At 47.5% G+C, this 27,641-nt stretch overlaps 1 protein-coding gene across 1 annotated transcript in view; it reads left to right on the plus strand.

The window, feature by feature from the left end:
* The window catches only part of kif26ab (kinesin family member 26Ab), a gene marked incomplete at its 5' end in the record, with an annotated part of 99,714 nt that extends 72,264 nt beyond the window's left edge, over positions 1-27,450 (plus strand). The window contains 12 exons of the mRNA XM_083632789.1: positions 5,468-5,651; positions 10,348-10,560; positions 11,857-11,950; positions 13,086-13,348; positions 14,835-15,018; positions 16,765-16,924; positions 17,358-17,520; positions 18,976-22,282; positions 22,927-23,120; positions 24,109-24,132; positions 24,749-24,899; positions 25,254-27,450. Of these exons, the coding sequence (XP_083488915.1) occupies positions 5,468-5,651; positions 10,348-10,560; positions 11,857-11,950; positions 13,086-13,348; positions 14,835-15,018; positions 16,765-16,924; positions 17,358-17,520; positions 18,976-22,282; positions 22,927-23,120; positions 24,109-24,132; positions 24,749-24,899; positions 25,254-25,435 (5,119 nt within the window). The 3' untranslated portion in view covers positions 25,436-27,450. The remainder of the gene's footprint in view (positions 1-5,467; positions 5,652-10,347; positions 10,561-11,856; positions 11,951-13,085; positions 13,349-14,834; positions 15,019-16,764; positions 16,925-17,357; positions 17,521-18,975; positions 22,283-22,926; positions 23,121-24,108; positions 24,133-24,748; positions 24,900-25,253) is intronic.
* Between the last annotated feature and the right edge of the window lie 191 nt (positions 27,451-27,641).

Here is a 27,641-nt window from a genome sequence, read left to right on the forward strand (position 1 = left end):
ACCCCTCACTGTAGTGTGTGCAGTGTGCACCCCTCAATGTAGTGTGTGTGCAGTGTGCACCCCTCACTGTAGTGTGTGCAGTGTGCACCCCTCACTGTAGTGTGTGTGCAGTGTGCACCCCTCACTGTAGTGTGTGCAGTGTGCACCCCTCACTGTAGTGTGTGCAGTGTGCACCCCTCACTGTAGTGTGTGCAGCGTGCACCCCTCACTGTAGTGTGTGCAGTGTGCACCCCTCACTGTAGTGTGTGCAGTGTGCACCCCTCACTGTAGTGTGTGTGCAGTGTGCACCCCTCACTGTAGTGTGTGCAGTGTGCACCCCTCACTGTAGTGTGTGTGCAGTGTGCCCCCCTCACTGTAGTGTGTGCAGTGTGCACCCCTCACTGTAGTGTGTGCAGTGTGCACCCCTCACTGTAGTGTGTGTGCAGTGTGCCCCCCTCACTGTAGTGTGTGCAGTGTGCACCCCTCACTGTAGTGTGTGCAGTGTGCACCCCTCACTGGAACACATTCATTAGAAATGGCTAGTGCCCTGGCTGGCATGACATTTTCACTTCATTTTCACTTTCTTGTGGTGCTTTCACCATTTAACAGATATATCTCTTCTGAATAAGGAGACCAAATAAGGGTGAGTGAAAGTGAGAGACCGACAGAGAGACGAGGGTACATTTATTCTGAATGAATGTGCTGCGGATACCTCTCATAAATGTGCATACACACTCACAAGCCTACACACACTGCACACACCCACACACCCACACACACACACACACACACACTACACGCTCACACAGCCACGTGCACTCTCCTCTACTACACTTTCTCTTTCATTCTCTCCCTCTAGCATTCATCTATTCCATCTCATATTTCTTTTCTTCGCTCACACCATCCGTCTCGCATGCTATCACACACAGGCAGCTCCCTGGGGAGAGCCTTCTCCTGTAGCCCCCTTGGATGCAATAATTATTCCATCAGCCGGCAGTGTGTTCCCTGATTGTGCTCTTGGGCTGTCGCTGCAGGGGGGCGTACAGTGGAGAGGGGGAGTGTTGCGGACGTGGGGGTGGGGGGTAAGGGGGGGGCAGCTGTCACTCCAGGAGGCAGCAGGAGAGAGGAAGGTGTGTGAGTGTGTGTGTGTGTGTGTGTGTGTGTGTGTGTGTGGAGGGGGGGGGGGGGGGGGGGGGGGGTTGGCAGCAGCCCACCCGGTCCTGTCCGGAGGAGCCCAGAGCAGGACTAATGAGCTCAGGCTGGCCTCTCACCGAGACACACATGGATTCGCTCTCCCTCTCTCTCTCTCTCTCTCTCTCTCTCTCTCCCTCTCTCTCTCTCTCCCTCTCCTTTTCACTCCCCCGTCTTTTTTCCCCTCGCTCTGCAGATTTCTCATCTTTTAATCTCACTCCATTTTTCTCTCATTCCCTCATGCCACTCTCCCCCTCTCTTGTTGACAACTGCCTCTTTGTCTCTCTCTCCCTCTCTCTCTCTCGCTCTCCCCTGCATTTCTCTCGGTTCTTCTGACTGCTCGACTGAAAACCCATTTGAGTGCATTTGAATTTCCTGCGGGTATTACTTTCCCTGCCTGACCTTGGCGTTCCAGATGAGGCGCGGTGTGTTAGCTGATCCAGTGTGCGCCGCTGCTGCCATACCTGGAACCGCTTGAAATGTGGGCCAGATTGCCTGCGGGCTCAGACTGAGAGAGTCGCGAGCCGGGCAGAGATATCGGTGCTGTCCGCCGAGCAGCGAGAGTTCAGACAGAATGGAATGTACGTGCCTCGTTAAGTTGGCCCTGTGACCGGTCTGTGTCACTGTCTGCCCAGCGTTGACTGTGACCGGTCTGTGTCACTGTCTGCCCAGCGTTGACTGTGACCGGTCTGTGTCACTGTCTGCCCAGCGTTGACTGTGACCGGTCTGTGTCACTGTCTGCCCAGCGTTGACTGTGACCGGTCTGTGTCACTGTCTGCCCAGCGTTGACTGTGACCGGTCTGTGTCACTGTCTGCCCAGCGTTGACTGTGACCGGTCTGTGTCACTGTCTGCCCAGCGTTGACTGTGACCGGTCTGTGTCACTGTCTGCCCAGCGTTGACTGTGACCGGTCTGTGTCACTGTCTGCCCAGCGTTGACTGTGACCAGTCTGTGTCACTGTCTGCCCAGCGTTGACTGTGACCAGTCTGTGTCACTGTCTGCCCAGCGTTGACTGTGACCAGTCTGTGTCACTGTCTGCCCAGCGTTGACTGTGACCGGTCTGTGTCACTGTCTGCCCAGCGTTGACTGTGACCAGTCTGTGTCACTGTCTGCCCAGCGTTGACTGTGACCAGTCTGTGTCACTGTCTGCCCAGCGTTGACTGTGACCAGTCTGTGTCACTGTCTGCCCAGCGTTGACTGTGACCGGTCTGTGTCACTGTCTGCCCAGCGTTGACTGTGACCAGTCTGTGTCACTGTCTGCCCAGCGTTGACTGTGACCAGTCTGTGTCACTGTCTGCCCAGCGTTGACTGTGACCGGTCTGTGTCACTGTCTGCCCAGCGTTGACTGTGGGACACAAGACAACAGGATGACAGTGGATTTTAATTAGAGCACCATCAAAAAGCTGGATTCAGCAACCGCAGAGACTGCTGTTAGGTGCCAGCACAGCGGAACACTCAGACAGCCATATCTACATACCATTCAGTACAGAGTAGAGGCAAGGTTTACCTACCTGTCCCTCTATTGTGTGTGTGTGTGTGTGTGTGTGTGTGTGTGTGTGTGTGTGTGTGTGTGTGTGTGTGTGTGTGTGTGTGTGCGTGCGTGCGTGCGTGCGTGCGTGCGTGCGTGCGTGCGTGCGTGCGTGCGTGTATGCATCTGTGTGTGACAGAGATGGTTGGGGCCACCTTGTATCTCCTTGCTCTCAGTAAAGGGGAAATGGTTAGAGAAGTGAGCTTATGCCTGGAAGGTCGTCTGTTCAATCCCCGGGATCGGCAGGATAAATCTGGGTGGGGAAAGTGAAAAGGCAGCACTTGCCCCTCCCTCATTACCACCACTGAGGTGCCCTTGAGCAAGGCCCTTAACCTCAACCGCTCCAGTGGAGCTGCTCCGTGGCCTGCAGATCAGACTGTGGTTGTACATGTATTGGTCAGCTTCCAGGTGTGAATGTGTGTGTGAATGTGAACAGGGCGCTCCTGAAAAAGACAGCATTGCTCTCAGTGAGACTCCCCTGTTTAAAATAAAGGTTAAAAATGATCGAAACTCAAGCACACGTACTTGAGCTACTTTGACTTAAATCATCAGTGAACAGATTCTGTCATAATTGCTTCGCTTCAGTAATGGAGCTGGACATGACTATCACCTGGGAGGCATTTTCTTTTGAGCAGCCTCACATCCCTGACAGTTTTGGGTTTGATCAAGATGAATGCATTCTTTTATCGTGCCTTCCTGCCACAACAACCTCTATCTGCCGCCCTGACAAGAGACGGCTCTTGGCTGGTAGTCATATATCTTAGACCACTGTAAGGTTATTTTTCATCATGTCTTTCATTTCATACAACCAAATATGAGAACTCTGCTGGCACTCGTTGAAGCGGAGGGCTGAAGCACTATTGTTCTTGGTAGGGGAATATGAAGCAGTATTGTTCTTGGTAGAGGAGTATGAAGCAGTATTGTTCTTGGTAGAGGAGTATGAAGCAGTATTGTTCTTGGTAGAGGAGTATGAAGCAGTATTGTTCTTGGTAGAGGAGTATGAAGCAGTATTGTTCTTGGTAGAGGAGTATGAAGCAGTATTGTTCTTGGTAGAGGAGTATGAAGCAGTATTGTTCTTGGTAGAGGAGTATGAAGCAGTATTGTTCTTGGTAGAGGAGTATGAAGCAGTATTGTTCTTGGTAGAGGAGTATGAAGCAGTATTGTTCTTGGTAGAGGAGTATGAAGCAGTATTGTTCTTGGTAGAGGAGTATGGAGTATTGTTCTTGGTAGGGGAGTATGAAGCAGTATTGTTCTTGGTAGAGGAGTATGAAGCAGTATTGTTCTTGGTAGAGGAGTATGAAGCAGTATTGTTCTTGGTAGAGGAGTATGAAGCAGTATTGTTCTTGCTAGGGGAGTATGAAGCAGTATTGTTCTTGGTTGGGGAGTATGAAGCAGTATTGTTCTTGGTAGAGGAGTATGAAGCAGTATTGTTCTTGGTAGAGGAGTATGAAGCAGTATTGTTCTTGGTAGAGGAGTATGAAGCAGTATTGTTCTTGGTTGGGGAGTATGAAGCAGTATTGTTCTTGGTAGAGGAGTATGAAGCAGTATTGTTCTTGGTTGGGGAGTATGAAGCAGTATTGTTCTTGGTTGGGGAGTATGAAGCAGTATTGTTCTTGGTAGAGGAGTATGAAGCAGTATTGTTCTTGGTTGGGGAGTATAACAGTATTGTTCTTGGTAGGGGAGTATGGAGTATTGTTCTTGGTAGGGGAGTATGAAGCATTGTTCTTGGTAGAGGAGTATGAAGCAGTATTGTTCTTGGTTGGGGAGTATAACAGTATTGTTCTTGGTAGGGGAGTATGGAGTATTGTTCTTGGTAGGGGAGTATGAAGCATTGTTCTTGGTAGAGGAGTATGAAGCAGTATTGTTCTTGGTAGGGGAGTATGAAGCAGTATTGTTCTTGGTAGAGGAGTATGAAGCAGTATTGTTCTTGGTTGGGGAGTATAACAGTATTGTTCTTGGTAGGGGAGTATGGAGTATTGTTCTTGGTAGGGGAGTATGAAGCATTGTTCTTGGTAGAGGAGTATGAAGCAGTATTGTTCTTGGTAGGGGAGTATGAAGCAGTATTGTTCTTGGTAGGGGAGTATGAAGCAGTATTGTTCTTGGTTGGGGAGTATAACAGTATTGTTCTTGGTAGGGGAGTATGAAGCAGTATTGTTCTTGGTAGTGGAGTATGAAGCAGTATTGTTCTTGGTAGAGGAGTATGAAGCAGTATTGTTCTTGGTAGGGGAGTATGAAGCAGTGTTGTTCTTGGTAGGGGAGTATGAAGCAGTATTGTTCTTGGTAGAGGAGTATGAAGCAGTATTGTTCTTGGTAGAGGAGTATGAAGCAGTATTGTTCTTGGTAGTGGAGTATGAAGCAGTATTGTTCTTGGTTGGGGAGTATAACAGTATTGTTCTTGGTAGGGGAGTATGAAGCAGTATTGTTCTTGGTTGGGGAGTTGAAATAATAGCAGGTTGAGAGTGGGGACTGGTCAGGAGTGGTGGCATGGTGCTGCTCTCCTGCTGACTTTGTTTGCTTTGGCAAAGCAAAAGGAGCTGGTTGACCTTTTAGGTTTCAGTTTCACTGCGTGATTTCTAAAAGCTTGGCAGCACACCCACTAAAATGTCAAACTAGACATTTAAAATCAAGAAGTTCTTGGCTGGGTACCTCACTGAGAGAAAAAGTCACTTGAGCAAAGAAAGCACTTATGTGTGAGCTTGCGGACTTCAACATTTGCCACGGTACTTTTCATTCTTCAACCCCCATTCCTTGTTGTTTGTCACCCTTCCAGGGCAGCTCAGAAGCTGAACCTGTCCTCCAAGCGCAAGAAGCACCAGCCGTCCCTGCTGCACCCCCAGGAGCCCTCCATCTACCCCACCAACTTCAGCGGCATCCTGCAGCTCTCGCCACCCGCCGCCCCGCCATGCCTGCTCCGCGCCGTGTCCAAGGTCAAAGAGAACCCCGGGATGGGGAAGGTGAGAAGTGACGCACGTAACACACGCACACCCAAAGAGTCAAGGACAGACACCAGCTTATAAATACAGTACAGATGTATTTATTCTGCACAATACATACAGACAGACTCTACATGTGCGAAACCCCCCCCCCACACACACACACACAGAGACCCCTTTTGGAAGCAGAGAATGCCGAGTGGCGACACACTAGTCCACAGTCTGGTCCAGTCCAGGCAGATGTATCCAGATAAGCCTGCTGGAATGTCATGAATTCACTCAGTTTGTTACACCAGCATTCCTCCTGTAGAATACGCATCAGTTTCTGACGGAAAGACAATAAAATAGCTATAAGTCAGACTGTGTGTGGCCATGTTTACAACAGGATTTGTCATCTTGCTTCAGATACATTGTGTGATGAGTCGGGTTGGCAATGATTGGGCCGTCATTAAACACGGTGCTGTATAAACACACGGCTCTTCCTTTGTGGTTTATTGGGTATTGTTTGTCTGGGCTGACGTCCTGTATTTATAGAACAGAAGAAGTCCCCTAACAAGATTAGATCCCACCTGGATAGGAAGTCCTCGCTTCGGTTGCCAGATATCCAGACGGTTGAGATTTTGCTACGTATTGTAAATCTCTCAGTGACAGACGGACTTCATAAAAACGTGTGTTATTAACAAGCTTCCTCAAGCCTACACCTGAGCTAATACAGTACACCTGTGCGCCTGTAACAGCTACAGCTTTTAAAAGGGAAAATCAGGATTTATGATATTATTCCAAGAGTCTATCAGGGCAGCGTTCCTCCCCAACAAGGCCAGCATTATTGTAAAGTTAATGGCTCATTTTTCTCTCTCTTATGTTTCCAGAATCACAGCCACACAATTTCAGCAGCCAACATCCTCATGTCTGTGCCTGAATGTCTGAACTGTATTATTCTATACACTTTTGTGGTAATGTCTTCTCACGCTGGGTGATATATTGTATAAGATCAATATTGTCATATGAGACTAGATATCTTCTGGTATTTTCGTTATCGTAATATTGTTAAATAAGTTCCCTTTTTTTAAAGCTGTGTTTCAGTAAAGTGATAACATTTTCTGAACTTAATCGCTTGTTCTGGCAGAGCGAACAATGATTGGGTTTTAGGGATGCACCGATATGAACATTTTGGCCGATACCGATAAGCCATATTAACATTGCTGTTATGGCCGATAACCAATATTTAGCAATGTTGATATGATCTGTATAAAAACACATTTCTATGATAATACAATTTTGTACATACTAAAAAACACATGTAAACACTGTGAATTTGAGAAAGTAATGCATTTCTTTATTTCCAAAACATTTGGAAGAGCCCATAAATCATAGATTTACCACATTGTTTCCTCTCAATGTGAACATTTTGGCCAATACCGATAACCGATATTAACATTGCAACATCGGACCTACAGTATACCGATATATAAAAAATGTACTAACATCAGCCGATGCCGATATGATTGCCAATATATTGTGCATCCCTATTGGCTTTACTTGATCATCATATCCATATTACTTATGACTGATTACATACTATGATACTGGTTACTAATGAGCATTTTTCAAAAAATATTCTCTAAATATCTTACAGTATGAAAACCCGAATACTCATCGCCAAAATATCGGCACATGATCAATTTTGAGGTATTCGGTCTAACATATTGTGATATTTGATTTTGTCAATATCGCCCAGCCCTAATTGTTTTCTTTCCATCTATGTGGGCCTCTTTTGACCCAGACATGGTGCTTAAGGTATAGACATGTGAGGGAGGGGGGGGTGGGGGGGGGGGGGGGGAGAGCCCCGCCCCACTAATGGATTTTGTGGGGGATCAAGAGAGTGGGAAACAGGGGCCATTAGCACAGGGGTCAGAGGTGTGAAAATGCTCCAGCCAATCCTCTGTGGCCTCTGCTATCAAATCTCTGCCAACATAAATATAGCAGAGACGTTAGCCAGCCTGCTAGCCTCTGTCTAGCAGACACAGTCTCAGCAGTCATATGGGGAAGCCCAGTTTAAATGTCCTAGCAAATGTGATTTACTCGACATATGCACACGTCAGTCATGATAACTGCCCCCCCCCCGCGGAACATAAAGAGAGTTTGCACTTGGCCTGTGGAATCCAGGAAGAATTCACTCACTGAAAGAATGGGATTGCCAGTGGACATTGTTTCTGAGCACTGGAGCCGGGATCTGTAGCAATATTTATATACCAGTCAGGGGAAGAATGGGCCTTTTGTGTGGGCATGAAAGACAGCGGAGAGACCCAGGCTGAGAGAGCCCGGAGGGAGTTCTGTTACATTTGAAGTTTTTTATTTCAATGCCTGGGAGGCGTCATAGTCACTTTTTTTTTCTTTCTCAAGAATGGAGGCTTTGAAACGGTTCAGGATTGTGTTCCTCTATCAAATGAAGGATGTAGAAGCGGTTGAAGGATGTAGAAGCGGTTGGCACGTAGTCATTCAGTGGATGTAATGCTCGGTGTGTAACACTAAACACTTCACAACTCGACATATCTCAAGAGCCGTTTATGTCTCCTGTCAGTCACTGATAGAACTTCTACAGCTGCATTTTGTATGGAAGGGGTCCGGGTAGTGCAGCGGTAGATTCACCGCCTATCAACACGAGGGTTGTAGGTTTGAGCTGCCATGTTACCTCCAGCTTGGTCAGGTGTCCATACAGGCACAATTGGCTGTGTCAAGCCGGATTAAGGGTAGGTGTCCTGGTCGCTGCACTAGTGCCTCCTCTGGTCGGTCGAGGCACCTGTTCAGGTGAAAAGAAGCGGCTGGCGACTGCACATGTATTGGAGGAAGCACGTGCTAGTCTACAACTCTCCCCAGATCAGTAGAGGGGGTGGAGCAACGACCGGGACAGCCTAACAGGGAATTGGCCAAGTACAATAGGGGAGAAATGGGGGGGGGAATCCCAAAAAGAGAAAAAAAGGAGTGCCATATGGATGGACAGTATAGAGCTCAACAGGCACGTGTCTTTTCGTGACGTAATTTGCCCCGGAAGTAAGTTCCACGTCTATTTTCTCCATAGACATTTTGATAAATCTAAATATAATGAGTTTTAAGACTCGAACCAAGCCAACAGCCAGAGAATCTTGAGTGACCATAAAACATTCGGGAGATTTGCGAGAACAAAAAATAACAATGTTTTTTTTTTTTCCCGTTGTTATTTTTTGTTCTCGCTTAAACCGAATGTTTTATGGTCACTCAAGATTCTCTGGATCATGTGTTGGCTTGGTTCGAGCCTTAAAACTCGTTATATTTAGATTTATCGAAATGTCTATGGAGAAAATGGACACGGAACTTACTTCCGGGGCAAATTGCGTCACAAAAAGACACGTGCGTGTTGAGCTCTATTTCTGTGTAGCATACAGTAGATGCCGGTAATGGACAAATGTCCTTGTTTGTCTGCGGTGCACTGCCAGCATACACAACTGGCAGCGTGACTTCACTTCTGATGACCATGCTGATAACATTAGACTTGAATGGGCATGTCGGAGCAGTGCCGCATCCACACCTTTCAGATATACACCATCATCCTATTTAGCGTACCATGCAGGCACGATGCACCGTGACCTGTGGAATGTGTTAAGACTGTAGGCTCACTTCTGAATGTCAAGCCCCAGAATGCAACAGGGCGGGTGTCGACCCTCATACTGCAGAGCTCCCATTTTCCACGCACAGAGAGGAGGGGGGGGTGGGGGGGGGGGGGTGGGGGGTGAGTAGGTGGGATAAGAGGGGGGCCATATGCTCCTGCACTCCCATGCTGGCGAGCTGCTCGTGGTCCAGAAAACAACCCGCTGGACGGATTAATCCCCCAGCATGGCGGCGGGCACACATTCATTTTCCGCATTTCCTGCTATGAGTTTCAATACCTGCCCAGCCCGCTTTCCACTGACACCATTAGGCGTTGTGTTGACCCACCAGGTCCACCAGTCAATGTGGGACTGAGTGTTTCCATGGCAACGCTCGTTGTCCATCAACTCTGACACGGTGGACGTGATGTTAATGCTGAGCCAGTGCTCCCTGTTTGCAGTCAGGAAAAGGCTTGAAGTCTCTCTAAGCTTAGCTCCTCTTTTTTGCTTCTTATGTGCTGAATCCAAGAGATACATTATTTTCTCTTTTTTTTCCTCTCTCCGATTTTCTCACCAATTGTACTTGGCCAATTCCCTGTCTCGGTCGTTGCTCCACCCTCTCTCTCTCTCGGGAGAGTTGTAGACTAGCACATGCTTCCTCCGATACATGTGCAGTCATCAGCCGCTTCTTTTCACGTGACAGCGAGGGGTTTCACCGGCAGGACGTGGTGCGCGGGAGGATCACGCTATCCCCTCCTCCAAACACGTGTCCTGAATGACCAGAGTGGGCACTACTGCAGTAACCAGTCCAGGACTCATACCCCACCGGCTTCCCACCCGCAGACACGGCCAATTGTGCCTGTAGGAACGTCTGACCCAGCCGGAAGTACCGCTGCTGGGAATTGAACCCGGGTCTCCTCGGTGGTAGGCCAGTGCTTTTACCTCGACACTACCCAGAGACCCCAAGAGATATATTCGTATATCTCTGTACGCTGTGTGTGGCCCGTGTCTGGTCATATTTATGTTCTGTGCTTCTTCCCTCACCCACCCTCTCTTCTTCCCCATCTGCCTCTCTGTCTGGCTCTGTGCTGCAGGTGAAAGTGATGATGCGTATCTGCCCGTCCCTGGAGGCCACAGACTCTTCGGAGTCTCAGTCTTTCCTGAAAGTGGACAGCAGGAAGAGGCAGCTGACCCTCTACGACCCGGCGTCCAGCCCGCACTCCAACTCAGGACACAGGAGAGCCGCCACCGTGGCCGTCCCAAAGATATTTGCCTTTGACGCCGTGTTTACCCAGGATGCCTCACAAGTAAGGACCAGCACGGGGCGTATATATATATGTATTATTGGTCTGCATGGGTGTCTGCTGGGTGTGCATGTGTATGTTTTTTTGAGGGCGTGCTGGTGGAGGTGTTAGCCTTTCAAGGGCAAAGGGACGTCTTTATGCTGGCAGGGTGTGGCCAGGGGCTTAGAGAGAAAAATGCCTGTCTTGGCTCGGGGGGCATTCTTCCCAGTGTGGGCCAACAGCTGGGGCTTTTAAGCCCTCTGGAGAATGATTTGAATTCACTCCAGTTATATCTAACCTCTCCTTTCATAGAACAGCTATATCCAACCTCAACCCTCCATAGCGCAGAAGAGGCATGTCCACTAAGATCAAAGACAAGGGTCAGACACTGACAACATGTTTACTGTATGGTGATTTAAAAGAAGCACAGCTCGTCTGCTCAAAACGCACACTGCATTCTTTCAGTGTAGCGATCTGATTCATGTGATACAAATTCTGTCAATCATTGCAACATTTCCTGAAAACTCAAAGCCAACTGTAGGGTCTCAAAAAGCTGAGAGCAGCAGAGAGGAATTTCAGCTCTTGTTATTGCTGGTCCACAGCATCTCTGTGGTGGAGAGAGTCTCAGAGTTCCTGTCTTCCTGCTCAGATCTCCTCCTTAGTGCAAGTCCTTCTCCTAAGTAAGCTGCTGATAGCTAAAGTGTAAATGTTGCTCCAGCAGGGCTGAGGCCAGGCTGCTAGATTGTGCCTCTGGGACAGCACTGCTGGGACAGCACTGCTGGGACAGCACTGCTGGGACAGCACTGCTGGCGGCTAACAGTAACAGCAGCAAGCTGTTCTGCAGTAAGAGGCCTTGTTTGCTCTGTGATGTATGGGAAAGGAAGGGGCCTCTGCTGCAGGACCCTGGCCCCAGAGGACCCATGCTGAAACAGATTGCAAAAATGAACCACGCGTTGTAACTCACACAGGCACGCACACACACACACACACACACACACACACACACACACACACACACACACACACACACACACACACACAAACAAACAAACAAACAAACAAACAAATGATATAAAATCCTGAAACATTTAATAAGATATAGTGTGACCAATACCAGATTTGGTGTTCCATGGTCATGGATGCCTGTTGACAGTATTCTTCAATACAAGACAAGCACAATAAATCCAAACAGATCCGTCTCTGAATTTAACTGTGTTATTGTCTTGTGTTTATTTGAAAATGACAATGATGCAATAAACAGACAAAAAAAAGTGGGAATGGTAAATTGACTGTGCCGTGGCTGTCTCTGTGTTTGGCCAGGTTGAGGTGTGCTCAGGGACAGTGGCTGAGGTCATCCAGTCCGTGGTGAACGGTGCGGACGGCTGCATCTTCTGCTTCGGCCACGTCAAGCTCGGTAAGCTCCTCCACTGACGAGAGATTAGACAACAACCTTTGTTGGCCGAAAGAGAACTCTCACTGCCCTTTGTTAGCCACACTCGATGTCCACAATTGGCTTAGCTAGCTGTGCACCGGGGTGAGCCGAGGAGAGAGACCGGAGGAACGGGTTGAGAGTCTGGCGTGAGGGGGAGGGGGAGTGCTGTTTCAAGGCTTCCGGGCTGAGACTGTAATTAAAATCTTCTTAATTGACCTGGCCACTGCTCTCAGTCTGAAGGGCTGGCTCTCCTCACGTCATGCGGCTCTTTCCACTAGCTATAATTCTCCAGAGAGTGACTCTGTGGAATGGGCTCCTTTTGATTTTGATTTGGCATTTACTGGACATCACCTCCGAGCCCCCACATCAGCCATTCTTTTTTCTTTTTCTTTTTCTTTCCTTCTTTCTTTCTTTTTTTTTGGGGGGGGGGGGGGGGGGGGGGGGTCAGCAGTTGTTTTATACTGAAACGTGAAAAGTGGTTCTCAACATGTTCTCATGTTAAAGGGTGGGTGAGGGAAGAACATGTTCAACATGTTGTCAACACAGGGCTCCCTGAACAGCTTCAAGCTGATGAATTGTTAAACATAATTTACAATAAGTTAATGCAATTAGAGAATAAGGAATCATGACTATTTGGATCATTGTTTGACTTCTCTCACTACAGAGAGTCATGGTCATCTGGACAAAATCACATCTAGCAATAAAAATATTCTCAGATCAAATGCAGACCCGTGGCCGCTGCCCTAGTGCGTACTAAGAATCACTGCAGTAAAACCCACAGACCCACACACTATTCCTGTGCAACCTGCTGCCTATTCCAAACAGCTTCCTGTGCAACCTGCTGCCTATTCCAAACAGCTTGCTCCTGTGCAACCTGCTGCCTATTCCAAACAGCTTGCTCCTGTGCAACCTGCTGCCTATTCCAAACAGCTTGCTCCTGTGCAACCTGCTGCCTATTCCAAACAGCTTGCTGGAAGAATACATTTTCCTTTGAACACTGGGCTGTGGAGCTACAGTACAGCTTTGAACACTGGGCTGTGGAGGTACAGTACAGCTTTCAGACACAAGCCAGTATTTCCATTTCCATCTCCCCCCCCTCCCTCTCACATGTCCCCAGGCAAGACGTACACCATGATTGGCAGAGACGGCTCCACTCAGAGCCTCGGCATTGTGCCCTGTGCCATTTCCTGGCTCTTCAAGCTCATCAATGAGCGCAAGGAGAAGAGCGGCACGCGCTTCTCTGTCCGTGTGTCCGCCGTGGAAATCTTCGGGAAGGACGAGGAGCTGAAGGACCTGCTGTCGGAGGTGTCCACAGGCAGCCTGCAGGACGGCCAGTCCCCAGGCATCTATCTGAGAGAGGATCCGATCTGCGGCACTCAGGTGAGGGAACGCTGGAGGCCCCTTTCTTTCTTTGTTCGCTGATTCTCTCCATGGTACAGTATATACTATTGATCTCATTCTCTCTATGATCCACTTCTTTCTATCTGGAAGATGGTTGCCTTTGTCTCCTGTGTTTTCTTCCTCATGTGCACCTCAGTCTGTCTTGCTCTGTCCTCTCTGAACTTCTTTCTTTATATTTCCCCAAACTCATCCGAGTATTGATGACTTTCTCCTTACCTTTGTATTGACTCTTCTGTCAGCATCCATCAGCATCTATTATACCCCTGCGTTCATGCTGGCCCTCTGCAGCACACTGGGAGTATTATTTGGGGGGATGGTGGAGGACTGGGTTTGAAGGCTCTGACAGGTGTTGCTGTCAGATGTTGTTTTTTGGGGATCTGTGTGGACTAGGACTTCAAAGGCTGCACAGTCCTGTGAAGCTGCTCTTCCTCTCAGCAACCACGCGTGGGCCCCCGTCATGATGCCCCCCCCCCCCCCGCCTTCCCCTCTTCCTGGCTTCTCCCCCTCTCCTCTCCTCTTTCTGTATCCCACCACCACCATCACATCCATGGTGAGGGAAGTGCCCCTGCCTGCTGCTCCTCCATTACCTCTCCTAATCCTCCTCCCTCTGTGTGCATATCTGCTGCTTTAATTGCCCCCGAGACCCAATCTAATGGGCAAGAAATGTGTGTTGGGGTCCAATTAACTGGCTCCCCTCTCTTTCTCTTTCCTCTCTTCCTCTGAATCCCTCTCACACCCACTCTCCCTCTCAAGCCCTATGTCTCTTTCTCTTTCCTCTCTTCCTCTGAATCCCTCTCACACCCACTCTCCCTCTCAAACCCTATGTCTCTTTCTCTTTCCTCTCTTCCTCTGAATCCCTCTCACACCCACTCTCCTTCTCAAGCCCTATGTCTCTTTCTCTTTCCTCTCTTCCTCTGAATCCCTCTCACACCCACTCTCCCTCTCAAACCCTATGTCTCTTTCTCTTTCCTCTCTTCCTCTGAATCCCTCTCACACCCACTCTCCCTCTCAAACCCTATGTCTCTTTCCCTTTCCTCTCTTCCTCTGGATCCCCCTCACGCCCACTCTCCCTCTCAAACCCTATGTCTCTTTCTCTTTCCTCTCTTCCTCTGGATCCCTCTCACACCCACTCTCCCTCTCAAGCCCTATGTCTCTTTCTCTTTCCTCTCTTCCTCTGGATCCCTCTCACACCCACTCTCCCTCTCAAACCCTATGTCTCTTTCTCTTTCCTCTCTTCCTCTGGATCCCTCTCACGCCCACTCTCCCTCTCAAGCCCTATGTCTCTTTCTCTTTCCTCTCTTCCTCTGGATCCCTCTCACACCCACTCTCCCTCTCAAGCCCTATGTCTCTTTCTCTTTCCTCTCTTCCTCTGGATCCCCCTCACACCCACTCTCCCTCTCAAGCCCTATGTGGCCTCTTTTCCTCACCCTATAACCCGTTCCTCTTCCTCTTCCTCCCCGCACAGCTCCAGAACCAGAGCGAGCTCCGTGCCCCGACGGCAGAGAAAGCAGCCGTGTTCCTGGATGCGGCCATCGCGGCACGCAGCACCAGCAGGCCCGATGCAGATGAGGAAGAGCGACGCAACTCGCATATGCTGTTCACACTGCATATTTACCAGTACCGCATGGAAAAGAGTGGCAAGGGTGGAAGTTAGTACTGCTATTACATTACTACCTCTGCAACTCTGTAGCAGTGTTCCTTTTCGTATTATTATTTTTTCTGATTTCTCCCATTTTCTCCCCAATTGTACTTGACCAATTTCCCCCCGGTCACTGCTCCACCCTCTGCTGATCTGGGGAGAGCCGTAGACTAGCACCATGCTTCCTCCAACACATGTGCAGTTGCCAGCCGCTTCTTTTCACCTGACAGCGGGGAGCTTCACCGGCAGGACATAGCATGTGGGAGGATCACCCTATTCCCAGCAGTTCCCTTCCTCCCCGAACAGGCGCCCGACCAACCAGAGGAGGCGCTAGTGCAGCGACCAGGACACATACTCTTAATCCAGCTTACCACCTGCAGACACAGCGAATCGTGCCTGTATGGACGCCCGACCAAGCCGGAGGTAACACGGGGGCGCGAACCTGCGACCCTCTGTAGCAGTGTTCCTACATAATGCCACTGTACATTTATGGACAAAATTATCATTACTTTCATATCATGTTACAATAGTACAATAGCATGATCCTCACATGCGCTATGTCCTGTCTGTGAAACCCCTCGCTGTCAGGTGAAAAGAAGCAGCTGGGGACTGCACATGTGTCGGAGGAAGCATGTGCTAGTCTACAACTCTCCCCAGATCGGCAGAGGGGGTTGAGCAACAAGTTGGCCAAATACAACTGAGGAGAAAATGGGAGAGAAAAAAATTACCAAAAACCCGATAAAATACAACCAACAACACTACATATCCTCTACATTGGGATATGTTGTATGATCTGTCTGACTGCCACCAACATTGTTCACAGATCAGTGCTTCAACAATTCAGTACAGAGAAGTACTCCGTAATCAGCTAATCATAGATATAATCAAGTGCATAATCACAATTGCTTCCGGTAGTTTAGCAATTGCCACTTTATTAGGCATTATTGATGGTGCACAGTTTCTTCAATCAATTCTTCTTCTAATTATAGCTATGCACAGGTGACCTACCTGTCATAGAGAGAGCAAGCCTAAAGTGATTATGCTGTGGGCTGGATGGTGGGAAATTGAAGCATAAACGTGAATGGAAAATCAGACAACTCTCTTATTTGTAATGTTTATGGATGAATGGGTTCTGGCCTCTGTAAGACAGAACCTTGTTTGTATTCATGTGTTGTGCTTTGGCCAAGAGTGAATAAGGATTTGAAGCACTCCATTTCTTGTCTTACTGACACGGGTTTAATGGTTTGGTGCTGCTGCCTAGCCTGGTCCTCTATTTTTCTCTTACAATCACGAGAAATAACATAACAGTCACACACATAACAATGTAGCCCTGCTATGTTGTGGATTAATTTTCTTAGCCTTCTCCCCAGAAGAAATCACTGTGATTCCCCCCCTGACAGCCCATTCCCTCTAACTGTACTTTATGTCACTAGAATGAGGATCATACAGTAGGTATCTGTGTGACTGTACCTGTTTTTATTTTTTTTATTTTTTTTATCTGACAAACGGATCCTTCATGCTACCTTGAGTTACGCATCTGGTGGGAGTCTACCAGTCTGTTTGCAAATTTGAATCACTTCAGACTGGGAGTCTTACTCATGAATAAATCAGACAGCTCTGACAGTCACCAGTCTGGTCTGGGCTGGGCTGTGCCGCTCCTGTCATCATGGCGCTGTGCACGAGGCACTGACTTCAGAGAGGGAGTGTCTGTATCCAGGTATAACCTCATCTGCTTCTTCCTCTGTCATTGGCACAGTGTCGGGCGGACGCAGCAGGCTGCACCTCATCGATCTGGGGAGCTGTGAGAAGGTCCTGAGTAAAAGCAGAGACGGAGGGGGAGGCTTGTGTCTCTCGCTAAACGCACTGGGAAACGTCATCATGGCTTTAGCCAACGGTGCCAAACACATACCTTACAGGTAAGAAAACCAGCATTTGTGTCTTTCAGTTTGTTTCAGCTTCTGTGAGGTTGCATCTACATGTAATCAAATTGTTTCAGACAAGTCGCGGCATGTGGTTTTTCTCTTGCAGGTTTGCTGTATGACTGCCTATTTACTTTGTATAGTTAGCCTTGTGTAATACTTAGCTTTCACTTGTATTGCATATGATTGCGTTATAGTTATTCAAGTTTGAAAAGATTAATGACTTACTTGGGGGAAATCTCCAGGTGTAATCTAGCTGAGAGAAAACACATCAGGGACTTTTTGGAATCATACCTGTAGCTACTTTGTTTTGAATGATTTGCAGTTTGAAATACAACATTTAACATTGTGGCACTTGCTGATAATGATGTAAATACACCATGCAGGGACATAATAATGATAATGATAATAATGTAAATACACCATGCAGGGACAGCAAACTGACCATGTTGTTGAGGGAGTCCCTTGGGAACATCAACTGCAGAACCACCATGATCGCCCACATCTCTGATTCTCCTGCTAACTACGCCGACTCACTCACCACCATCCAGCTGGCCTCACGCATCCACCGCATGAGGAAGAAGAAATCTAAGGTACACTGATAAACACTGATAATGTAACACACATTAGTGTCCTAACACTGATAAACACTGATAATGTAACACACATTAGTGTCCTAACACTGATCAATTGTGAAATGTAAATCGTCTAACAAATGCGGCTAAACGTATTCACTGATAAACTGATGTAGGCTGATTGATTGAGGGGGCATGGTGGCTCAGCGGTAGAGCTGTCGTCTCACAGCTAGAAGGTCCTGGGTTCGATTCCCGCCTGGGATGCTGTGGGCACCGAGGGTGTGTCCCAATATCCTCAGGTGCCCACTGCCCAGCTGGGCTATCTCGTCAAAAGGGCCCTTCTGTGTGGAGTTTGGATGTGCTCCCCAGGGGCTCCTCCATACAACATCGGTATAGACCCCCACTAAAAACATGCAGAAGATCGTCATCTGACCAGTGACGGCTACAACCGAAGTTGGTCCCTGTGCGCTGTACACAAGAAAACTGCCCTCTGCTCCTGGCCTGCCCACCGGAGGAAGGACAAGCCTGGATGGGATAAATGCAGAGACTATATTTCACCGGCCACCGTCAGCATGAGTGTTTGTGTGGACGCATGCATGTGTTGGGTTGTCGTGTGACAAATAAAGACGGGTTTGTCCGTCTAGTTCTTCTTCTTCAATGTAGTGTTGTAATGATAAAGCTTTTCACCATAGCAACATCAGCACTTAGCGACCTCAATTATAATAGTTTTATGTGGTCCCCCCTGTAATAACTGTAATAACTCTGTTCTCAGTTGTATGTAAATGCTGAATGCATAGTAATTGTCATTTAATGTTATATTTAAGTGTTGCTATTAAAGCAATTGCATTGTTAATGTGCATGTGCAACTTTCATTATATTCATATTACTTGGCATGGCTAAAGTCTTGAAAATTCTTTTCCCCCTTTAATTTTGGAGCCATTAAAAAATGAATGTATGAGTGCTTCTGCAAATGAAAGGTTATTAGTGCAATAATTCATAGCTAGTTTTTCTCAGCTCCTCAACACATAATCATGTAATCAATACCGCTGCCTAAGGATGTGTGTAATGCATTCCCTCGGATTAGCGAAATATATGCTCCAGATAATGAGCTGGAATGACAGCATGTATTTATTTAGTACTGGTCCCAGGCATGATTATAATGCAGCCCACATACAGCAATTCATATTATTGACATTAATTTCTGTGGCTATTGATGTGCACTTTTAACCTTTAGATATCGACTGGTACTTTCATAGGAATTAATATTTGCCTTACGATTGATTGCACCATGAATTCATTAAGAAATGAAGCCAACTATAAATTGAGTTCAAAAGGGTTCGCAAAATGATAGACAAAATGCTTTCATGAATATTCTATTTCAGATTGAATCATATTACCGTCATCACTTAATGGGATACTTTTTTAAATCCCCAAAGACTAATTTCTCTCCTCTTTCCATTCTCTGCCTTGTAGTATGCATCCAGCTCATCTGGAGGGGAGAGTTCCTGTGAGGAAGGGAGGATCCGCCGGCCGCCCCACCTCAGACCCTTCCACCCTCGGACGGTAGCCCTCGACCCAGACCTGCCCTCCCTGCTCAGTGACCCGGAGTACTCCTCCAGTAGTGAGCAATCTTGTGACACTGTCATTTACGTGGGCCCTGGTGGAGCTGCAATCTCAGACAGGGAGCTTAGTGACAATGAAGGCCCCCCTGCCTTTGTTCCAATCATCCCCTCTCTGAACAAGAGGAGGTCTACAAAAGAGGGTCCTCTGGACAGAGACCAGTTCTTCAAATGCAACACATTTGCGGAGCTGCAGGAGAGACTGGAGTGTATAGATGGCAGTGAAGAACCCACTGCTTTTGTTGGAGAGGGGAAGGGAAGCCAGGCTAGCCCCAAGACCGACAAATCTAAGGAGGGCCAAGACTCTGCTTCACCAAAGACAGTAACAAATGTTTCCTCCTCCCAAGAGAGCATCTCACCCAAACCATCTCCTAAATCTGCCATCAGCCATCAGCCATCGTGCAGCCCCGACGTTAGATCTAAACTGGACAATGCCAACAGGCAATGCATACTTGCAGAAAGGGCACCATCGGACAGTGTTCAAAGTGTATGCCGAACCAGTGCTGATGGTGAGAAGGTTTTGGCTTCGGAAAGCTGGGGCCCTGCAAACAAACAGGCAACCGCTGTATCACCAAACTCTGAGCCTGTGGTGAGGGAGAAGGTCTACTTCAACAAGAAGCTCCTGCCTAAGCCAGCTCCACCTCCTCCACAGCAGAGAGACTCTCGCAAGGGACATGGAGACCATGAGGAAAGGTCTAGCACCAGAATGCCCCCTGTTGGAATGAGTCATCAAGCTGTGAAAAGGGGGGATCCGCTCACCTCCCCTATGTTCAGGGCTCCGGTGGAGGTGTGCCAGGTGCGCTCCATGTTGAGGGAGCGCTGTATGGACCGGGACATTCTGAGAGCCACGGTCACCTTGCAGCAACCTGTGGAGCTCAATGGAGAGGATGAGCTGGTGTTCACTGTGGTGGAGGAGCTGTCTATAGGCAGTATTGTAGATAATGGCCGGCCATCCAGCATCATCAGCTTTAACAGTGACTGCTCCCTTCAGGCCCTGGCCTCGGGCTCCCGGCCTGTCAGCATCATCAGCAGCATCAATGATGAGTTTGATGCCTACACGTCGGCTGTGGGAGGAGCAGAGGTGAACATTGAGGTGGTTACACCCCTCCAGGAGGAAGCTATGGTGTGTATGGGCAGCAGGGGCTCATCTATCAGCTCTTGGCTTAGTGAGGTGAGCGTCTGCACCGTGGAGAGTGAAGGGGCTCATTCCGCAGATGTTTTCTTCCCACAGGCCAAACACATGGGCACAGAGGGCACCTTTTACTTAGATTCCCTGGGCATGTTCCATTGTGAACCCTCCCCTAGGGATGCCAAGAACTCCTTAAATGACAGTGGCTTTAGCTTTTCTGAACTAGACAGTGACAGCGCCACTTCAAGCAAACTATCCTTGACAAAGTGCCCCGCATCTCCAGAATCAGCCAAAGGCTCCTTCAGATTCACATCGAAAATAACTAAAGCTCACTCTCTCAGCTCCTCCCAACCTCCACAGGGCCCCTCCATAGTCCACTCCAGTCTTCCCAGGAAAATTAAACCTACCTCATCCATCTCCCATAGTAGCAGCAGCAGCAGCAGCAGTAGTAAAGAGCCACCAAGGCAGGACACTAAACAGGAGGATCCATGGCAGCGCGTGGACAACCGCTCAGAAACTCAGTTCTCTGACCCTAACAGCACCAGCAAGCTCCTCAAAAACACCCCAAGTGGCATCCCATGCCGAAAAACATCGATTAACAGCAACAGTGTACCTCGCCCACCCAAGGTGCAGGGGTCTACCTCATCCCAAAGGGTGGTTGATGGCTGTGAGAAACCAGCCAGTAAGAAAGCTGATCCCCCCAGCAAAATGCCTCAGCTGAGACGCGGTGCCACCACCCTGGGAACAGTGCCCGTCATCCATGCCTCCACAGAGTCCAAGGGGACCCAGGGCATTACTGCATCCACCACTAGTCTTAAATTCTCCTCTCTGGGGAAAAACAGCAAGGCTAGCACACAGAAAGCCAGCAATCTCCCTAAATCTGGTGCCACCTCCCCCCCTCCCCCGCCAGTGCGAAAGTCCAGCCTTGACCATAAGAACAGGACCCTGCTGCCCCAAAGTGCCTTAAAGTCAGCATATGGGGAGGCAGGGAGGGCCTCTGGAGCGAGGGCAGCTGTATCAGAGGATGAGCTAGAGGTACGTCACAGAACAGACTCCAACAGTTTCAAAACCACCAGCCTCAAGTCTGACCTCACCACAGCCAAAGTTACCTCCAGCCTGAAGGCCAGAGGGGCCAGAGGAGAGGCTGTGCAGCATTATGGCAGCCAGATGTCCCTGGAGAGGTGTGATAGCCTGTCCTTATCAGGGTCCAGACCTGCTCTTAGTAGGGAGAACAGCGGGGCCAGTCTGGGGAGCACCAGTAGCAAGTCCAGCAGGTCCATTCCCAGATTTGGTATTCCTAACTCATCCAGCTCTCCTATTGCTACCTCCCCACCATCTCCATGTGCAGGCCCAGGAGGTATTGGCAAAGCTGGTCAGGCAAAAGCTTGTATAAACACCAAGGCATTTGGAGCAGCTAGTGGAAATAAGGCTCGCACACTGTCAGCCAACCACTCCAAGGGCCTAAGCTCCTCCACCAAGTCTTTAGCAGCTCCACCGACCAGAAACGCCAATGCCAACCTCCCTCCATCAGGAAGGACATCAGCTCCTCGGACGACTACTGCCGTCAACAGCAAGGCTGGAAGAGGAACCATCATGGGCACAAAGCAGGCCATGAGGGCGGCCAACAGCCGGGTGAGCGAGCTGGCATCGGGCAACACGCCAGGCAAACACATGAGAGGGTCAGGAGATTCAGACAGTGGTAATGACAGTGGGGCCAACGTGAGTGATGACAAATCCCCCACAGCCATGCTGCCCTCCCCGTACAGCAAGATCACAGCACCCAGGCGGCCGCAGCGCTACAGCAGTGGCCATGGCAGTGACAACAGCAGTGTGCTAAGTGGGGAGCTGCCTCCAGCCATGGGCCGCACTGCTCTGTTCTACCACAGCGGTGGCAGCAGCGGATATGAGAGCATGATCCGTGACAGTGAAGCCACGGGCAGCGCTTCCTCTGCCCACGACTCCATGAGCGAGAGTGGCATGTCATCTTCAGGCAGAACGAGGAGCTCCAAGTCTCCCAAGAAGAGATCAAATGGTGAGACACAAATCTGTGTGTTGTTTTTTGACACAGAGCAATGCATGGATAGATTATAGGCATAAAGATTAGGGAAATGTTTGGCATGCTGGGAAATGAGCCTTGTATGTGGGTTTTGTATGTGAAATGAGATTTTCAGATCTACAAATCACTGCTTTACAATTCTCTCACAGGAAGTTAACCATATACAGTAGAGGTGCTAACTCTATGAGTCCATTCTTATTACGATCATGTATTTGTATTCCACTGCACTTTCCTCCCCTACTGTATAAGCAGGATACATTATTCATACATATACGGGAAAATGATAATGACTGTTTCAAACAAGAGGATTTCAAACTGTGATGATCAAATACGATAAATTGAACATGACCAGCACTGACCTGTTTCAGGTTTCTGTACCGTATAACCTTTTGAATTCATGCGATAAACCAACATTTTGAATTCATTCGTATTGTGGATATATGGAATGGAAAGTCGTAAAATCCTTATAAATATGCAATCAACAACACGGGAAGCCTGCGTAAACCCTAGCATCACTTTACATCTCAGAGTGAGACTCATACATATTTACTGATAAAGCCTAGCAAATATTACCATTGTATGTCTCCCTATGACGCCTATCTATCTGTATGGCTGTGTAGGCTTCCAGAGAAGACGGCTTATCCCGGCACCTATGCCAGACACCTCTTCCCTGGGGAAGAAGGCGAGCCCCGCAGGCCAGTGGGTGGACTTGCCTCCTATGGCTGGACCGCTGAAGGAGCCCTTTGAGATTAAGGTGTATGAGATCGATGATGTGGAACGGCTCCAGAGGCGCCGACAGGAGGAAAGCACAGAGGTGAGCAGAGGGTCACTTTACACTTGTTCTACATGACGGCTCATCTGGCCGAACTTATTTTAGATCTGCTAAAGGTCTGGGTCAACGTTTTCTGCATCTCCCTTAGGATTGCCGAGCCTGAGCAATATTTCTGCATGTGCGACATTGATCCCGTACGTTCCTCGAAATGTGCCACACTGACTCGCATTGTGGGAAGGTCTTAGCTCACTCCTTCCCAGTTTCTTTTTAAAGCACAAGACGGGAATACTGTGTCTCAGACGTCTGACCTTCAGTCTGCCCAGTGGCAAATCCTGGAGATAAAGTGTCTGTGACCAGATTCCCAGAGCTTGGTATTATGCCAGGGCTCCTCGGGAATGTGGAGAGATCAGGAGGCAATTACTGTCTGGGGTTAATTGGTTTAGATATGACTGATGACTGGGGTTTACTGGTGGTGGTGGTGGTGAGGGGGAGAGAGAGAGGGTTGGGCGAGATTGGTCAAGGAATGTGTGATGAGTGCAAGCACGCCCAAAACCAGCCCCCCTCAGCCCATCAGCAGTGCTCATCACTGGCTGCCTGATCGCTCTTTATGGCTGGCTCCTCTTCTGTGGGTCATTAACTGCCCCCACCAGTTAGATGCAGCCAGACAGGGATTTGTTAAGAGAAGATATTAAATCTGTTGGATGGTAGTTTGATTTACTTTCAATTAGGAAAAGATGATCTTCAATTTGTCTTTGCTGGCCATCACTGGCTCAATGACAAGAAATTAAGAGCTTTTCCTTGCACCTCCCCCAACTATTTCACAACTAGTATAGGAATCTTGTGCACATGCATCATAGCTTGTTTCCATCTGTGTATATTAACATGTTTCTGTGTTCGTATCTATTGATTTTAGATTATCTGTAACTATGTTAGGTATTCATGTAATGTTCTGTCTGGTTCCATGTTAACAACACAGCAGCTGTACAACATGTTAACTTGTATTATCTTTTTCTCCTAATCCTGCATTCAGCAACCATTCCAGGATGTTGAAAAGGTGAGCCAATCTTGCATTGTGATTGTTTGCTACATTGTGGTACAGGAGTTGCATACCAATAATCTGTGGTTAGATTCAGCCCACTATGAGATCAAACAGGAATATTTACATCACAATACCAGGAAAATTGCCACAATTATTAATATAGTTTTTCTCAACAGTTTTTCAGTTTTCATTGATTACATACGTAGTTTCTTTGTTTGTTTCACAAGTATCCTTTGGGGGGCAGGATAATTACAATATGTTACATAGATTTTGTTAGCCGTAATATTTCATTTTATTTTACATTTGTATTCCTTCAGTTAGTTTTCAGAAAGGGTTTGCTAGTGGCTTTCATATACAGTACTGTACTGTATGTTCAGTTTATTTTGTAGTTTATTTTTCTGTGCTGTTAGTAGCTGTTTTGTGTACATGGTGGAAGTTGCAGAAAATTGTCTAGAATTATATAGGATGTATTAATATATGGCCATGGCAAGGCCAGGTTACATTCAGCGTCTTCTTCATGAACTTTAGTTTTTGCTTTGAATTTACTAAAATGTCGAAAGCCTACTTTTGAGTCTTGCAGCTTTTCATTTTTTCCAATTATTGTATTGAATAATCTCTCTTTTCCTGTCAGGGCCTGCTGTACTTCAACAGTAAGCTGAAGATACTGGAGAGAAGGCAACAGCAAGTGAGAGAGCTGAGAGCGAAGCATGAGGCATTGTGTGAGGAGCTGGAGGAGACCAAGGCCCGGCTGATGATGGATCCCAGCAAGTGGATAGGAGAGTGTAAGTAGCTGCTTAATGCTTCTCTTAACACAAGGGCAGCATGTGAAGCACATGATGGTCAACATTTTAAAAGACAAACCATCTAACTACGGTGACCATTGACAATCATCCCAGTTTTTGGGCTTAAAGGTTTACCCTTGTTTAGTTTGCTGAGGAGCTGTCCATGGTGTTGAAAGGGGCAGTCACTAGGTGTGCTAATGTTAAGTGCTGAAATTATTGTCCCCGAGCCTGATTTAAACACCCTATGGTGTGTGCATAAGCACATACCTACATGTGCGCGTTTGGGTTTGGCGGGGGTTTGAAAATGTGGTCGCCCTACATCTAACTCAACCTTCATGTTCCCTTTTTTAACAGTTGAGGTGGACCAGGATTTGGATAAAGAGTCCCCAGAGTACCTGGAGGCTTTGGGACAGGCCACAGATGAGCTGGAGTTCTGCGTCAACCTATGCAAGTCCCGTGTCATGATGGTGACCTGCTTCGACATCAGCATGTCGGCGTCTGGCACTCAGGAGGGACTACGCGAAGTCGAAGTCTGAAGACAAAAGAAAGTAGAGATGGTGAATTGAGGAAGTGAGAAAGACGAAGGAAATGTAGCAGCCAGTCCACAGATGTTACTGGAATGAAGGGACAAGAAACAAGAGACAAAGAGATGAGATGAGAGTGGGTCCTTGCATGAAAACAGAGGAGATCTTTACTACTTGGCTGGGCTGCAGTGCCTCGTTGTCCAGGACATGTTGTAATGGGGGAGAAACGAAACGTGTGCACAAACGCTGTTGCCTGCGTGGCAAGACAGTGGCCATCGCTTACTCAAGAGTCATTCAGACAGTGGCCATCGCTTACTCAAGAGTCATTCAGACAGTGGCCATCGCTTACTCAAGAGTCATTGAACAACACACGGAAGTGCCTTTTTGACTCGTCTTGTTTTGAGTCGTTATTTTTCTTATGGTGCAGGTATCTTAACAAGTATACCTAAGCAAACCCTGAACATATTCCTTTTAAGAAAAAAATATTTTATATTGCATTGTATAGTGTATTTATATGATTATGTGGTGTGTACAAATATCCTTTGTAGGTAAGAAATAGAGGAGGGGAAAGAAAAAGCAATAAGCTAATGTTATTGCGCTCCCAGACTTTGCCTTTTCTCATCTTTAAAACCTCATTCAACGTTTTATCCATGTTCATCCAACCTCTTGCGCCTTATTTGATCTCTGGTTCTGTAGTTTTCTAGCTTTTCAAACTTCAAACTGGTCTATGTTATCTCGTCAAACTGGTCTGTGTTATCTCATCAAGGACTGCATTTGCTGTTCTCACTCATCCACTGCCAGCTGGTCTGTGAAAGCTAGCAGGGTTGAGTGAATGTTTTCTCCCTCCAGTTGCCTTGATCAAAATGGGTCTCAGTGGATGCACTAAGATAGAGCAGCAGTTGTGTTGGGGAGGAGGAGGAAGAGCTTATTCAAGCTGTGGTCGGCTATGTTTATCAAACTGAAAAGAGGGAATAAGCCAAAACATATCAATCAGAGGGCCACTGTGAAAGCTAGTTAGTGATTATTCATGGGCCGCTCTCTCCGTTGCCTCTCTGTGTGGTCGGGGGAACCTAACCTACTTTGAGAGAGCTAACCTTCCCCTCCACTACTAGCCTATGAGGATAGCATGATGAGTGGTTACATTCACAGCGGTGCTCATCAGTGAGCCCATCTCCTCTGCAAATGGGCTTTGGACTGGGTGCTACGTACTGTATACACTGTAAACAACAAAGAGGCAGAGATGAGATGTCACACTTCTGCTGGCCTCTTCTAGCGTGCTCTTTCAAGCACTGCCAAGCTTGGCTTCTATGCATTCCAGTCATTTCACTCTAACTTCTGTGAACCTCAGTACAGAAGGCCCACCGCCCCACTCTGGTCTAAGTCCCCTTCCTTTCTTTGTCCCAACCCGTTCTTCAGATGGAAAGGCAGATTAACCAATATGATTCAGTGTCTCAATCAAATACTAGAGAGAAGCGTTTCCTGTGAAATGATGCAGTGCATAAGAGCAAATGATTGTGACATTGTTTAGCAAAATCAATCATGGTGTATCAGCTCGTTAGCTGAGGGGATGTGCTTGATGTGCATCAAATGACCGAAACAGTGAGAACAAAGCCCATCATCAGTGAAAATGGTAATTAAGAATAACAAACTGGCATTGTTGTATTTTGGTGTGTTTGATTTCTATAACTATGACAAATATTAATTTGTTTTCTTTCTTTTACAAAGATATACTCTCTCTCAGGCCCTCTCTGAAGATGCTGCATGAGATTTCTTAATCATTTTTAAGAATGATTTCTACTCCATTTTTACCATTCTAATTTTTATAATAACCTCAGTTTTCACTAATGTGAGGTTAGGCTCATGACTTAAATAACTATTACCAAACCAAGACCTTTTTTCCAAGAAATTATGTAAGGTCATATTTCATATCAAAACCCATATTTTCGAATATCCTTGGTTTTGTATAGGATTTTCAAACCCTGTGTATAAATGTATGATATGGCAGCTTGTGTTTTACTTTTACAGTACCTGTGAATAAAATGTTTCTTCATATTGATGATTCAGTTGATTCCCCCCACACCACAAAAGGGCTTAGATAGACAGATAGATACAGTAGATAGATAGATGGATAGATAGTTAGATAGATAGATAGATCCGATCGATCGATCGATCCCTGAAGGGAAATTCTGGCGCTACAGCCGTACTTTGCATCAATGAC

This window comes from Poromitra crassiceps, assembly GCF_964638095.1.
Source record: "Poromitra crassiceps genome assembly, chromosome: 3".
NCBI lineage: Eukaryota > Metazoa > Chordata > Actinopteri > Beryciformes > Melamphaidae > Poromitra > Poromitra crassiceps.